Genomic DNA, 16,198 nt, shown 5'->3' on the forward strand with positions numbered 1-16,198 from the left:
TTTCCAGTCATTTTGGCACTCCATCTTCCATTAAGTCTCAATAAAATACATTTCTAAAAGTTTGAACTCTTTAAAGCTTTAGGCCTTATAATAAAAAACAAAAAGCATAAAATTTGGACAGGCTGAAATTCAATTTACCAACTGTGCTATGATACAAGTGAGAACACTTAATAGATCAGGATCAGAATACAGTATCTCGATGCTATTAAAAGTCTGAGAGAAAGTAAAGGGATGGTATGATGAACAGGAATGCAAAGAAACCTACCCCACCCGGGTTGACATTATTCTTAAGCAACCCATTATAAAATCTTCAAAATAGGAATCAATCAATGGTATTTATTCAGCACTTATTTTGTGCAGAGCACTGTACTAAGCATGGGAGAGTATACTACAAGAGAGTTGATAGATATGTTCCCTGCCCACAGTGAGCTTACAATCTAAAGGAAGAATCTACAAAACCCAAACTCTTCAATTGCATCCACAATGATCTGGGAGTCTGGCAGAGACAAAACATTTTATTTTGGTTGGATGGGGAGAGAACGCAGATGTTTCAGTGAATTCTCCATTCAAGCAGTTGCTTTTTGGATTTGATTAAACTTAAATGCTGGCCCTCTTGCTGTCACCACCTTAAAGCTTCATCCTAAAATGACTAAAACAACTGTTACAGATTCAAAATCAAAATGAGGTTATATTCAAAACATAGTTTATTGCTAGCATATATCAGGTAAGGAAAGGCAAATGTTCAGTGGATTTTTAAAAAAGAAAAAAACTTAAAACATGATATTCAAAATTGTTACTAATTTCTGTTGTATTTAAAAAAGCAAAAACAAGATAGAGACAGACTTCAAATTTTTTACATCTTCTCCCCGCAAATCGCTGGTATTCTGATGCAACCAGTACACTTCACCAACGAGTGACTTTCGATCCCTTCCTTTTCAACGAAAAAATCATTCTGGCCTGCATTTTCTACGAATCCTATTTCTTCTTCAAAACATGCAGTTCATACATTTGACGGTTTTACTGCCATAGTCAATACATTCAGGCCCAATACACTCACAGCAGGCATTATGAAACCATCGGTATTTAGATGCTCCCATGGACTCACAAGAGATCTTGCACTGATGTATTGACATGCAGTCATCAAAATAAACCACAGTACACATGTGTTCTGAAAAACAACAAAGGGGAAGGGGTTGGGGAGGGAGGAGGAGGAAAATGAGAAAGAGGTTTCAGTTCAAAGCTAGCGATTAGTCATTAAATGTGTGACAGTCGGCTTTGCAACAGAAGGTTTCGTTACCAGGTTCATCAAGACAATGTCTCTATCTAAAACCTCATCTTCAGGGTTCTTGGTTGGGTATAGTACGTGATGTAATAGAACGGTTTATATGTAACTGTAGAAAATGGACAAAGGGCTAAAATGTACAGTAAAGGAGAATATATTTCCAATTGGAAACAGTGTTATATATACAAGGCCCTGTCAGGATACAGAGTTGAAAAAAGCAATGACCATATCCTGCTTTATCAATTAGCATACTTATTACAAAAAATGAGCTTTACTGAAAAATGGCATTTGGAAATACAGCGATTTTTATTCCTCTGACTCAGCTGCCTTATGAAATTATTCATTCCTTCAATTGTATTTATTGAGTGCTTACTATGTGCAGAGCACTGGACTAAGGTTATGGTTAAAGTCCACATGCACACACATATATTCCAGAGAGAGACAAATTGGAGGCTCAAGAGGGGAAGCTGGGTCCTCAGATATCTATTCTCTTTCTATGGCTCCAAGGAGATTTAACCTTCTTTAACCTACCTGTTCCCAGGACCAGGGAATCTCCTTCCACCCTTGGGAGTCAGAGAACGAGGCGCTCACTTTGAACCTGAGGACAAGGGCTTTCTCTACATTTGCAGAATGGTTAAGTGGAGAATTCTCCAAGAACTATGAAGTATCTCAGGAGAGTAAGGAAGGGAAGACTTTCAGAGCAACTATGTGAAATAAGAAACCTCCAGAAATAGTCTGGAACCAAGAATGGTCCAGACAGGATACCTTTAACTCTTTGCCAGCCGTATCTTCTTGCAGAAGCATTAAAATTTTAAGTCAAATTAGTCAGAACAGTCAAATTTCTTTAGCAGTTATCAGGGCCCTGATTGGCTGATGATGTTAAGTGTTTCTGAATGGTTTGGGAATGAAATTAGAGGTCTTGATTTTATTCCCTGCCCTCTCCTGCATTTGACATGCTGTAAATATAATGTAGACTATGCTATGATTTGAACCCTGCCTGGAACATAGTAAGTGCTTAACAAATGCCACAATTATTATTATTATTATTATTTTTATCAGTATTTGAAGCCAAATTACAGTGAAAATAGAACATGGGTAATGACAGTCTTCAGTAGTTTGTTCAGAAAGACCCTGGTTAGAACCTTGCCAATAAAGGAAAGCAGCAAGTACTTTAATAATTTCTGCAAGATGCTCTCACAACTTATTCACTGAAGATAATAATAATGATAATAATTGTAGCATTTGTTAAGAGCTTACTATGTGCCAGGCACTGTATCAAGCACTGGGGTAGATACAAGCAAATCAGGCTGGACATAGTCCCTGTCCTATGTGGGGCTCACAGTCTCAATCCTCATTTTACAGATGAGGTATTCATTCAATAGTATTTATTGAGCGCTTACTATGTGCAGAGCACTGTACTAAGCGCTTGGGATGAACAAGTCGGCAACAGATAGAGACAGTCCCTGCCGTTTGACGGGCTTACAGGTAACTGAGGCACAGAGAAGTGAAGTGACTTGCCCAGGGTCACCCCGTAGACATGTGGCAGAGCAGGAATTAGAACCCAGGCTCTTCCCACTAGACCATACTGCTCCCCTTGGGCAAATGAAGTGACCTGTCCAAGGTCACACAGCAGATAAGTGGCAGAGCCAGGATTGGATCTAAGGTCCTCTGACTCCAGGCCTTGGTCTTTCCAATGGACTACAATGAAGATGATGATTATAGTGGCAACTCAGAGTTCTGTGGCATTTCTTAGGTACTCCACATATCGAGGCATCGTATTCAAGGCTGAAGTCATTTTTATGGCTTTAACTCTAAAAGCAACATCCTTAAAAACTGGTGCTAAACCATGGTTTCCCATTTTGTCCAGTTCCTTATGTTTGTTGAGGGAAGGTGTGGTTTTCTATTAATAATAATGGTTTTTATTAAACACTTTCCATGTGCCAGGCACTGTACTAAGCCCTGGGGAGGATACAAGCATATCGGGCTGAATACAGTCCCTTTCCCACAAAGGGCTCACAGTCTTAATCCCCATTTTACAGAGAAGTGAAGTGAGTTGCTCAAGGCCACATAGCCAAGTGGCGGAGCTGGGATTAGAACCCATGATCGTCTGACTTCCAGGCCTGAGCTCTATCCACTACGCCATTTTCTGAGCAATATATTATTGTTACCACCTATACTGGATGATTCAGTTGGTTAACTGCAATTTGAAGGCAGTGGACCCTGGTTCTGTGACTTTATGGTGAGGTAAAAGAATCCTAATTCTAGGCCTGCTGAGGGTGGGCACAGCGTAGGGATGGAAAAGAATGCTGCAAAGCCTTTGAAAAATGCAAAATAAAATTATATTTCAATATTGGTAGCTTCAAGTGCCAAATTTCGCAAACATGTGGATAACTATAACATAACAACATAGATAAAAAGTTCTTTAAAAAGTAACAATTCTTGAGTGAGCATTTGACAGTGTGCATGTCAAGAAATTACACAAGAGAGTTCTCCGGGATATAAATCCCAGCTGTGTAAGCCATTTTCAAAGGAAAAGTTTGTTACTCAAAAAAGGGGAGACCTGGCTAGAAAAGAAAACCAAATGTAATGAAAATTTTGAATTGGGCAATAATCAAGATAAGGCAACCTCATAATTCCATCTGCAACACCATAATCTTTTTCTTTTTCTATGCAAGTAATGACAATAAAAATGATTACACTTTAGAGAACTTTCAGAAACCATGAACTGAAAACAGGGTATAGGTGACTGAGATGAAACTGATGTTATTCTGACATATTAAGAGAAAATGGTTAGTCTTTGGTTCCCCTATTCTCTAAACTAATAAAGAATTGCACCAAGCAGAGGAAATTAAATGGATGCAGAACAAGGTCAATATAGACTACATTAATGCTCCTGATAGTAGAATTGAGAGGGTAATCTAGAATTTGGGTAGTATTTCTTTTGGAAGATCGGAGATTGGATTAGAAGAATCCCTCCTAGTTAATCTGTGAGGGACAGGGACTGTGTTCGACCTGATTATTTTGTATCTACCTCAGTGCTTAGCATGGAGCTTGATAGATAGTAAGCGCTTAACAAGCACTACTATTATTATTATTATCAGAGCAAGGATTAGTAGTCCCCTGGTACCATCTGACTGCAGTGCACCAAAACCCACTTGCTTTTGCTCTGATAGCCCCCATCCCTCCAGCTCTGGAGTTACGTGAACTCATGGCATACTCCTTTGTTATTGTGGTATTTGCTAAGCACTAGCTATATGTCGAGCACTGTTTTAAGTGCTGGGGTAGATACAGGTTGATCAGGTCAGTCGCAGACCTTACCCTACATGAGTGAGTAGTAAATAGGCGATAGGACAGGCAGTGAATCCCCATTTTACAGATGAGGAAACTGAGGCACAGAGAAATTAAGTGACTGAGAAGCAGCGTGGCTCAGTGGAAAGAACACGGGCTTTGGAGTCAGAGGTCATGGGTTCAAATCCCGGCTCGGCCACTTGTCAGCTGTGTGACTTTGGGCAAGTCATTTAACTTCTCGGTGCCTCAGTTACCTCATCTGTAAAATGGGGATTAAGACTGGGAGCCCCACGTGGGACAACCTGATTCCCCTGTGTCTACCCCAGCGCTTAGAACAGTGCTCGGCACATAGTAAGCCTTAACAAATACCAACATTATTAGCTCAAGGTCACACAGCAGATAAGTGGCAGAGCAGGGACTCCTCTTACTCCCAGGCCTGTGCTCGTTCCACTAGCCTACAACCACTTAGCCAGCAGAATACCAAGAAGAATCCAGTTCAAGGGTAATGGAATAAGAAGAGACAGTTCCCATGGCTATTTCAAAGGGCCTAAAAAGGTTGCCAATGGTCTAATGACTTGTTTCCATGACGATAACCATTCTCTTTACTACCCTATTTTGTCTTATTTACAGTAATGCGAGCTCTCTCTCTCCAGTGAAATATATTTAAGGATTATAGAAATAACTGAATATAAGTGTAGGAGCTATGAATTTACATAGTTATTACTCCTAACTTGAGAAGCAGCTTGGCTCAGTGGAAAGAGCATGGACTTGGGAGTCAGAGGTCATGGGTTCAAATCCCAGTTCTGCCACTTGTCAGCTGTGTGACTGTGGGCAAGTCACTTAAGTTCTCTGTGCCTCAGTTACCTCACCTGTAAAATATGAGGCCTCACGTGGAACAACCTAATTACCCTGTGTTTACCCCAGCGCTTAGAACAGTGCTCTGCACATAGTAAGCGCTTAACAAATACCAACATTATTATTATTATTATTAACTCCACCAGGTCTGGAAATTTCAGATTGTCCTGTCACTATAGGCTTCTCAAATGAGCACCTAGTAAGCTTGAGTGTTAAATGGGCAGGAGGTTTCTGTGGGTTGGGATGGCCAGTCCAGACCCTGGGGAGAAAGTTCCAATCCTCTCACTGCAGCTCGAGAAATGGCACTGGGCAGCTGCCAAATAGGAGAGGGGTATGCTTGCAACACCTCTCCTTTCTTTGAAGGGGTCAGGACCAAAGGACAGATGAATCTGCAGCCCTAGCGAGGGCTAAACTGCTCTAATCAAGCAAGGATTGTCTCTTCTCAGGTCTACTCTGGCAATCGGCTGGGGGATAGCAACAATCGATCAATCAATCAATGTTTTCTTATCACATTCTGTGTGCAGGGCACTGTACTGAATACAATACAGCAGAGTTGGCAGACATAACCCTTGCCCACACCTCCAGACCGTAAGCTCTTTGTGGGCAGGGAATGTTTCTGTTTATTGTTATATGGTACTCTCCCAAGCTCTTAGTACAGTGCTTTGCACACAGTAAGCACTTAATAAATACAATTGAATGAATCAGTGAAGGATCTTACAGTCTACAGTCAATCAGAACCCAGCAAGGGGGTTTCCTCTCAGATCAGCAGCTGCTGCTGAGTTCAATTTCAGGAGCCATCTAGGAAGAGGGTTTAACTTTTACTGCAAAGACGAACAACGTCCACAGTTTTGACTGTGAACTTTCCTCTCCGGCTCAAAGAGTCAGTTTGCCACAAACACTGTCTTTTCTTCTAGTAGGTGGAGACCTAAGGGCCACTTTAATTCCAAGCGTGACCTGGATAAGAATTTATTCTGAACCAGCCTTTCAGAGAAAAGTCTGGTAATTTTTTAAACCCACTATAAATATTTAAGACTGAAAGTTATGTATGGCTCTTTAAACTTGATTTTCTTTGTTAGGATGCTCGTGAGGGAGAGGAAACGTCTACCAATTGTGCTTTATCGTTCTCTCCCAAGTGCTTAGTACAGTTCTCTCACATAGTAAGCGTTCAAGCCATATGATTGATTGACAAGATTTTTTGTAGGACTTATTTTTTCCTTTCATTTGCCTGCATTTACCACCAATTTAGCGTTAAAGAAAAATGTCACTATACAGACAGAGGTTGCTAGGTATGGAAAAGTGACTCAGAACACTAGCTATACGTCCTTAAAATCTCTCATGCTGTTTCCTTACATTATTTCTAATAATGGAGAGCAAATAAGTGAATATATAATATACCTATTAGACATTTCCCAATCAAAAGCATTCTTAAACACAATTATTTTGGTTTCTTAAAGTGGGCCAAGCCGAAGAAAAGTCTCACATTTGAACATTATTTCATGATGAACAGTATGGCTTAGAAACATAATTGGGTCAGTGGCTACTATTCACATTCAAATCAGTATGTCAACATCAATTATGAATTCCTTTATACATAAAATAAAAAGGCACACAATAGATCATAGAAAAATGGTAAGAATAAATCCGCTATACCACACTGGAAGCAGTGTGGCCCACTGGAAACATCACAGCCTGGGAGTCGGAGGATCTGGGTTCTAATTCCGGCTCTACCACTTACCTGCTGCGTGAGCTTGGGCAAGTTACTTAACTTCTCTATGCCTCAGTTCCCTCATCTGCAAAATGGGGATTAAATACCTGTTCTCCCTCCTACTTAGACTGTGAGTCTCATCTTGTATCTACTCCAGAGCTTAGTACACTGCTTGATGTATAATAAGCGCTTAACCACTATTTCGAATTTTTGAGTAAAGACTCATATTTTCATATTGACATGTGAGCCCGTTGTGGGCAGGGGTTGCTGCTTTTGTTGCTGAATTGTACTTTCCAAGCACTCAGCACTTTCCAAGCTCAATAAATACAACTGAATGAATCTTTACTCAGGGATAATGTGGTCGGGGTAACAGTATCTTCCATTTCGTGAACTCAAACAGCTTTATAAATAGAACTGGGTGATATGCAGCATTGTCCCTAATTTACATTTGGAAAACTTGAGGCGGACGGAAAGCCAATGTCACAGAGCACATCGGGAATAGAATTGGGAACGGATTCTGGGATCCTATTTATACAGCATTCTGGAGTCATAAAATATCACTGTGTTTTGCCAAATGGGTTATTTCAGCACAACAGCAGTGGGGAAAGAATGATGATCCTTTACTATCCTGGGACTATAATTCATTCAAAACTAGTCCAGTGCCCTTGAAAAAAGCTGAATCTTGAATAGCCACCTCTATCTTGCACTGAAGGCTTTGGGGATTGAGGGGATGGGAAAAAAGGATGGTGACCAAATCTGACCCCAACAATCTAGTCAGAAATTGAGTTTGGTTACCTTTGTCACTGGAATATGGGGCATGGACGTTGTTGCTGGGAACAGACACGTTCTGGTGTTGGGGTTGGTTGACGGTTTCTAAAAACGAAACCAGGTTTTCATGATGTGAGAGCTCTTCGGCAACGGGAAAAGAAACTATATTCCAGTTCAGCTGGGTGTCTCCTTCGGTGAGAGCTCGGAAGAGAGACGGAATTGGTTCGTGCAGTTCCTCCACGGTGCTCTTCGATGTTGGGGGGGTGTCGCTGTAATTGCGGGGATTACACATTCCTGCGGAAAGAGGAAAAATAATTGAAAGGCCGTAAAATATTTTAAAATTTAAAAATAGCCCCACTTTTCCCATGTTGCAGGGGTTGCGTTCTTGAAAAACCCTACAGCAAGAAAAACTCATATAGCTCCCTTTACAGCTGATGCCTTGAGCACACACACAAACTATCGCTGTCAAATCAAGTTTATGCTGTATCGCAACAGGCTACACCGTTTGATCTACTCCCCTCTAGACTGTAAGCTCATTATGGGCAGGGGACATGTCTGCTAATTCTACTCTACTGTACTCTCCCTAATGCTTAGTTCAGTGCTCTGCACATAGTATATGCTCAATAAATACCACTGATTGATGGCTCTGCACACAATAAGCACTCAATAAATATCACTGATTGATCGATTGATGAACATTCCCTAATTCCCAATGTTCTAACCTAGGCACCTAATGAAAACACACATCACGGCAAATATGAAACTACTTCTCTTAAAAATGATTTTTTAAAAAAATCTTATAATGTGCTTTAGAATGTTAAATCTCTCACCCCCTGAAGTCTCACATTTTCTCTTGCTCTCACGACGTCTCTATCAGGATGATCTGCCAGAGAAGCAGCGTGGATTAGGGGCAAAAGCCCGGGCTTGGGAGTCAGAGGTCATGGGTTCTAATCCCAGCTACGTCACTTATCAGCTCTGTGACTCTGGGCCAGTCATTTAACTTCTCTGTGTCTCAGTGACCTCATCTGTAAAATGGGGATTAAGACTGTGAGCCACACGTGGGACAATCTGATTAGCATGTGTCAACCCCAGTGCTTAGAACAGTGCTAGGCATGTGGTAAGCGCTTAACAAATCCCATTATTATTATTACCTCAAACTCTACTCAGTTCAAGCTCAAACTCCCAAACTGAACTCCTCATCTTCCCTCCCAAGCTTCCTACCATTTTAGACAGTACCATTATCCTTCCTGTCTCTCAAGCCTGCAACCTTGGCATTATCTTTGACTCAAGTGTTTTCTTCAACCTGCATATTCACTCAATCTGGTCGTTTTTACCCCCATAATATCTCCAGAATTTGTCCATTCTCTACTCAAACTACTATCTCGCTGGTTGCAGGACTGGTCATATCCCGCCTTTACTACGGCTTCAGCCTCCTTGCTGACCTCCCTGCCTCTGGCCTCTTCCCTCTCCGGTCTATACTTCACTCTGCCGCTCAGATCATTTTTCTAAATAGCCATTCTGTACACATTTCCCTCACTCCTCAAGAGCCTCCACTGGTTGCCTTCCATCTCTATCCTAATCCTCTTCGACGGCTTGGCTGCCCTTGGCTCTGTGTATCACTTCTCCTGAATACACTAACTAATCTTTGGCTTACCGTCAATGGTATTTATTGAGCACTTACTATATAATAATGTTAGTATTTGTCAAGTGCTTACTATGTGCAGAGCACTGTTCTAAGCGCTGGGGTATACAGGGTAATCATGTTGTTCCACATGAGGCTCACAGTCTTAATCCCCATTTTACAGATGAGGTAACTGAGGCACAGAGAAGTTAAGTGACTTGCAGAGCACTTTACTAAGCACTTGGGAGAGTACGATACAATAGAACTGTATCAAATCAAGCATCAAACATTAGAGAAGCAGCATGGCTTAGTGGCAACAACAAGGGCTTGGGAGTCAGAGGAGGTGGGTTCTAATCCCAGCTGTACCACTTGTCTGCTGTGTGACCTTGGGCAAGCCACTATGCCTCAGTTACCTCATCTGTAAAATGGGGATTAAGATTGTCCCACGTGGGGCTCACAATCTGATTACGTTGTATAAATACTCTAGTTCTCAGAACAATGCTTGGCACATAGTAAGCGCTTAACAAATACCATAATTATTAACTATTATGGTCACATAGAGCAGAAACTTTTGACAAATAGCTTTAAGGCACTCCATTAGCTATTTCCCTCTTAGTTAACAACTCTCTTCTCCCACTTGACTCCTTGCACTCTAGTTCCTTTTACACTAAGCTACCTACCATACCTTGTTTGCCTCTCTCCTATCTCTGACTCCTCGCTTACCTCCTTCCTCCTGCGTGGAATTCCCTCCCCATTCAAATCCAACAGACAACAGCCCTCCCCATCTTCAAAACCCTGCTGTAACCCTGCTTCCTCCAGGAATACTTCTGCCTTTAGAGTTCATCTACCTTGCTAGGTCCATAAACCTCTTAAAGGGTTCTCTTCACTCTTTTCACTCTCCTGCACTCTCCCCCAAGTAGTTGATACAGAGTTTGGCATATAGTAGGCACTTAAATATTATAGACTGAATGATTTATATGCAAATCATGTAAAATTGATTTTTTTTAACCACACTGTTTTTTTCAGCCACCCGGCAGGTGATTTAGATTTCTACTACTACCGGCATTATCTTCAAATACAAGGACAGAGCCCTCCCCAAACACCAGGAGGTTCCTTAATATATTAACTGTAGTATTTGTTAAGCACTTACTTTGTGCCAGGCACTGTCCTAAGAGCTAGGATGGATACAAGCAAATCGGGTTGGACACAGTCCCTGTCCCAAGTGGGGCTCACAGTCTCAATCCCCGTTTTACAGATGACGTCACTGAGGCACAGAGGAAGGGAAGCCCAAGGACACGCAGCAGACAAGTGGTGGAGCGGGGATTAGAACCCATGTCCTTTGGACTCCCAGGCCCATGCTCAATCCACTATGCCATGCATTATATAGTGAGCATTTTCTCCCTCCCTCACTTCCCCAGCTAGGTTGTCTCTAACCTCAAGCTTGTCACTGAATAGTGGAGCCCAGGCAGAAGTTATGACTCTCCAGTCTGTGCTTTCAAACCTTGCTAGTCTCCGGGAGTTGGGGTGGAAGGGGAATTGGACGGCAGGGATCCCCCTCCTGCTCACATCACCGAGCCAAGCCTGACGCTGAAATTTTAGTCCCCTCAGGAAGTCTTTAGCAGTGAGGTATCCGTGGACTGTTTTTTAATTATAGCGGTACTTGTTAAATGCTTACTATGTATCAAGCACTGTTTTAAATCCTCGGTAGACACAAGTTAATCAGATTGGACTCAGGGACTGTCCCACATGGGGCTCACAATATAATCCCCATTTTACAGATGAGGCAACTGAGGCACAGAGAATTATAATAATAATAATTGTTATGGTATTTGATAAGCACTTACTATGTGCCAAGCATTGTTCTAAGCACTGAAGTAGATACAAGGGAGTCAGGTTGTCCCACGTGGGGCTCACAGTCTTAATCCCCATTTTACAGATGAGGTAACTGAGGCACAGAGAAGTTAAGTGGCTTACCCAAGGTCACACAGCAGACAAGTGGCGAGGCCGGGATTAGAACCCACGTCCTCTGACTCCCAGATCCACGCTCTATCCACTCGACGACGACTTTTCCAAATACTGCTTTTACTTTTAATGTTTACTGTGCTGACTGTTCAACTTTTTCCTCAGCACAGCGTTCGCCACAAAGCAGGTGCTTAATAAGTACCATCATCACTATTGTTATTACAGTGTTTTGCATATTAATAAATACCAGTAATAATATCTAGCTATCTATACAAATAGTCCCTAGCTCAAAACAGATTAGAGTCAATATTTTATAACAAATTTGTTCAATGTATTCAAACACTGAAAATGCATCAGTTACTTCTATCCTGTCATTTGGGTTAGATTCACAGCCAAGGAAAATGCAGTAGTAATTTTTTTTTAACTTTGGCAAAAACATTTAATTCCATAATTAGATCTGGATACAATGTGAAAACTCATTTTTTCCAGTAACTAAATTTATTCTCTGGTAGTGAATTATGCACTCTGGTGGAACATTACCTTTTTCAGACCAACAGGAGGCCATTTAGTGCATTCCTGCATCGGTATATGCATACCATGCCTTAATCCATTAAATCATTCCCTAGTGGTTTGAAATGGTTAATGAGCCTCCAAGAGTGCTTAAGTTACCAACAAATAATAAGCTTCAGCGCTAGGAGTATTGGGTTCCTAAAAGTTTTATACCAGCTTGTTAATACTAGAGTTTTATAGCACTCTTATCTAGAAGAGGCTCTAATGCCTAGCATTAACAGCCAAGTTATTTATACAACCAGGATTTTCTAGTGATAATAATTACAGTACTTGTTAAATGCTTATTATGTACCAAACAATGTCCTAAGCACTGGAATAAGTACGTGTTAATCAGGTTGGACATAGTCCCACATTGGGCTCACACTCGTGATCGTCATTTTTTACAGATGAGGTAACTGAGGCACAGAGAAGTTAATAATAATGTATAATGTTGGTATTTGTTAAGCGCTTACTATGTGCAGAGCACTGTTCTAAGCGCTGGGGTAAACACAGGGGAATCAGGTTGTCCCACATGGGGCTCACAGTCTTAATCCCCATTTTACAGATGAGGGAACTGAGGCACAGAGAAGTTAAGTGACTTGCCCACAGTCACACAGCTGACAAGTTAAGTGACTTGCCCAAGGACACACAGTAGACACAGCAGAACTGGAATTAGAACCCAGGTCCTTCCAACTCCCAGGCCTGCGCTTTATCCACCAAGCCATGCTCCTCTGATACACAAAGAGAAAAAAGTCCAAAAGATTTTTTCATTCCTAGGAAGCACTGTGAACTGCGTTCACATCAAACCCTTTTCTTTATTAAAGAAGTCTTCTAGTTGCTCCTTCAGATCTCAGTAAAATGAAAAAAAAATTGCCCTAAAAAGCTTCTGCAAAGGATTCGGGAGCGTAGTTCTTTACCATAAGCGGACAAAACCTCTCCATTTGTCTCAGAGGCATGTCAGGCATGCAGCCACAGTGCACATGTATGGAACTGCTAAATTTGTGCAATTTTGAGCACGCTGCAGGGAAACCAAAGAAGAGAGCAGTCAGGGAGGGCAGCACCTCCCACTCATGCTCACGTACTGTCCTGCAAGTGGCAGAACTGCTGCCGTGTTGGGAGAGGCTTTCGGTGGCACCCAGGATGGTCGCTCTGCTCATAATCTTTCGGTACCACAAGCTCTAGAGAACAGCCTTAGACAGGAGCAGGGGTAACTTCATTCACTCACTCAACAGTATTTATTGAGTGCTTACTATCTGCAGAACACTGTACTAAGCACTTGGAATGTACAATTCGGCAACAGATAGAGACAATCCCTGCCCAATAAAGGGCTCACAGTCTAAACAGGGGAGACAGCAAAGCAAAACAGTACAAAACAAAAGAAGATCTGGGCTTCTTTCTGGCTGCTCTAGCCCCTTTACTTATCCTTGTTCCGCTTCCACTACAATGCAGCCCACACACTTTGCTCCTCTAATACCCACCACTGATATGCCCCTCTCTCCCTCCTGCCTGGAACTCCTCGTACAATATATCCACCATACCAACACTCTCCCCATCTTCAAAGCCCTACTGAAATCATATCTCCTCCAGGAAGCCTTCCCGGACTAATCGCTCATATCCCCTCCCTACTTCTTCTCCCATGCACTTAGTCCCACTTCCTAAGCGCTTCTCAAGAGCCTCCAGTGCTTGACTATCCACCTTGGCATCAGACACTCCTTACCATCAGCTTTAAAGCACTCAATCATCTTGCCCCCTCTTACCTCACGCTGCTACTCTCCTTCTACAACCCATCCCACACTTCACTCCTCTAATGCTGACCTTCACACTGTACTTCGATCTCATCTATCTCACCACCAACCTCTCGCCTATGTCCTGCCTCTGGCCTGGAATGACCTCCCTCTTCACAACCATCAATGACAGTCCCCGACTTCAAAGCCTTATTGAAGGAACATCTCCTCCAAGAGGCCTTCCCTGATTAAGCTCACCTTTCCTCTTCTCTCACTCCCTTCTGCAGCATCCCGACTAGCTCCCTTTATTCATAACCCCTCTGCCTCAGCCCCAGAGTAATTATGTTCATATCTGTAATTTTATTTATATTAATGCCCGTCTCTCCCTCCAGAGGGAAAGTGTCTGTTATATTGTTAAGTTGTATTCTCCCAAGCACTTAGTATAGTGCTTGACACACAGTAAACGCTCAGTAAATACAACTGACCGACAGACTTAGATATTCCTCCCCATCTCCACATCACTTACGTATATAACCTTGTACTCTGTTGCTTCCCTTATTAAAGTAAGGTATTTTAATATCTGTCTCCCCCAATTAGACTGTGACCTCCTTGAGGGGAGGGATCATGCCTAACAACTGTATCTTCTCCCAAGAGTTTAGCACAATACACTGCTCGACTGACTGATTGGAAGGAAGTCAATGAGTGTCAGGTGGCAGGATGCCAAAACTGAAGAAAATGAACTTGGGAAACATGAGAGACAGGTGTGGGGTTGGGGAGGGAAGCAAAGTGGGGGTGGGCCAGGGGAGGATGGTGCCAAAGTAGAAGAGATCCCATGTTACACAGACCAGCACCAAAACAAGAACTTCAGTACATCACTGGAGATGTTATAAGGCCCTTAGTGTGCCATCTCTGCACTTCTGAAGAGTGACAATGACTCCAGCTTCATCACAGACATGGAAGTAATCTTGAAGTGAGGGCAACAGACTTTCAAAATTCTCCACCTGCCTTCTTTTTAAAAAACATAAAGCATTTATAACAAACAATTCCAACATGGCATTTCTCCTTACTACTGGGACAGTCACCACAGCACCCAGAATCATGAAAATGGCAACATATTTGCACCTGAAAGCACACTCCCTGAGGCCTACAAGCATGGAAGAGGATACCTAGCATTTACACAAACCTTTACTCAACATAGACTTTCTCGAGATATTCATTCATTCAATCTTATTTATTGAGTGCTTACTAGGTGCAGAGCACTGTACTAAGCACTTGGGGTGAGTACAACATAACAGAGCTGGAAGACACGTTCCCTGCCCACAATGAGTGAACGGTCTAGAGGGGAGGAATAAGCATTTGGGAGAGTATAATATAGTAAAGTTGGCAGATATGTTCCTTCCCCCCAAAAAGCTTAGTCTAGAGGAGGAAACACATTAAAATAAGTTAGGGGAAATGTCTGCAAGACCCAAGCCAAACTACTCCTGGATCGGCTACTAAATACTGCTGACCCAATGCCAGAAGTGAATCCCAAATGAATAGGTGAAAAGTCCAGATAGAGAGGGGCTTTTATAATCATAATATTGGTATTTGTTAAGCGCTTACTATGGGCAGAGCACTGTATTAAGCACTGGGGTATACAGGTTAATCAGGTTGTCCCACATGAGGCTCACAGTCTTAATCCCCATTTTACAAATGAGGTAACTGAGGCACAGAGAAGTTAAGTGACTTGCCCACAGTCACACAGCTGACAAGTGGCAGAGTCGGGATTCAAACCCATGACCTCTGACTCCCAAGCCCGGGCTCCTTCCACTGAGCCATGCTGTTTCTCTAAATTAAAAAAAAAAAATTTCTCATACTGTCTGTCTCCCCTTCTAGCCCTTGAGCTCAATATGGGCAGGGAACGTGTCTTCCACCTCTGTTGTCTTCTCCCAAGCGCTTAGAACAGTGATCTTCACCCAGTAAACGCTCAATAAATACGATTATTTTTAAAAGGGTAATTTTATAGCATATCTCCATGAGCATAGTCTTCCAGAGTGTTCCTATTCACAGAACTTTTTCCAGCTCTCTCTACATCTGATGAGTCAATGTCCCATTATTAAGCCCTTCACCACCTCCTCAAACCCTTCTGCCACTCTTTCTGCAGCTATTAACTACAGTGTAGTAAAGCTTTTTTTTTTTCTCTATCAAAACTCACCAGCTTTGACAGCTGCAGAGATCAAAGAGAGGAATCAGAGGATAAGGTTTAGGTCATAAATTCCAGATAAGTGAAGTCCAAATTTAATGAAGCTTTACTGAATGTGTAGTAAGATATTGAAAGTGCCAAATGATTTTAATAGGTGAAGTGGGATAGAGTGCGAGACACAGGAGGGAGTAGATTTTGAGAGCAGGTTTGGAGATTGAAGTGTGGCTATAGCAACAGAAGGGAATTGGGGAGATGAGGGAAA

At 42.1% G+C, this 16,198-nt stretch overlaps 1 protein-coding gene across 1 annotated transcript in view; it reads right to left on the bottom strand.

Moving 5' to 3' along the window:
* Positions 1–495: 495 nt before the first annotated feature.
* Positions 496–16,198, bottom strand: part of TWSG1 (twisted gastrulation BMP signaling modulator 1) — a 56,216-nt gene continuing 40,513 nt past the window's right edge. The window contains exons 4-5 of the mRNA XM_029066326.2: positions 7,926–8,192; positions 496–1,168 (exon numbers count right to left, since the gene is read on the bottom strand). Coding sequence (XP_028922159.1) covers positions 987–1,168; positions 7,926–8,192 — 449 coding nt within the window. The 3' untranslated portion in view covers positions 496–986. The remainder of the gene's footprint in view (positions 1,169–7,925; positions 8,193–16,198) is intronic.

The sequence above is a fragment of the Ornithorhynchus anatinus genome, chromosome 5, assembly GCF_004115215.2.
Source record: "Ornithorhynchus anatinus isolate Pmale09 chromosome 5, mOrnAna1.pri.v4, whole genome shotgun sequence".
In the NCBI taxonomy this organism is placed as follows: domain Eukaryota; kingdom Metazoa; phylum Chordata; class Mammalia; order Monotremata; family Ornithorhynchidae; genus Ornithorhynchus; species Ornithorhynchus anatinus.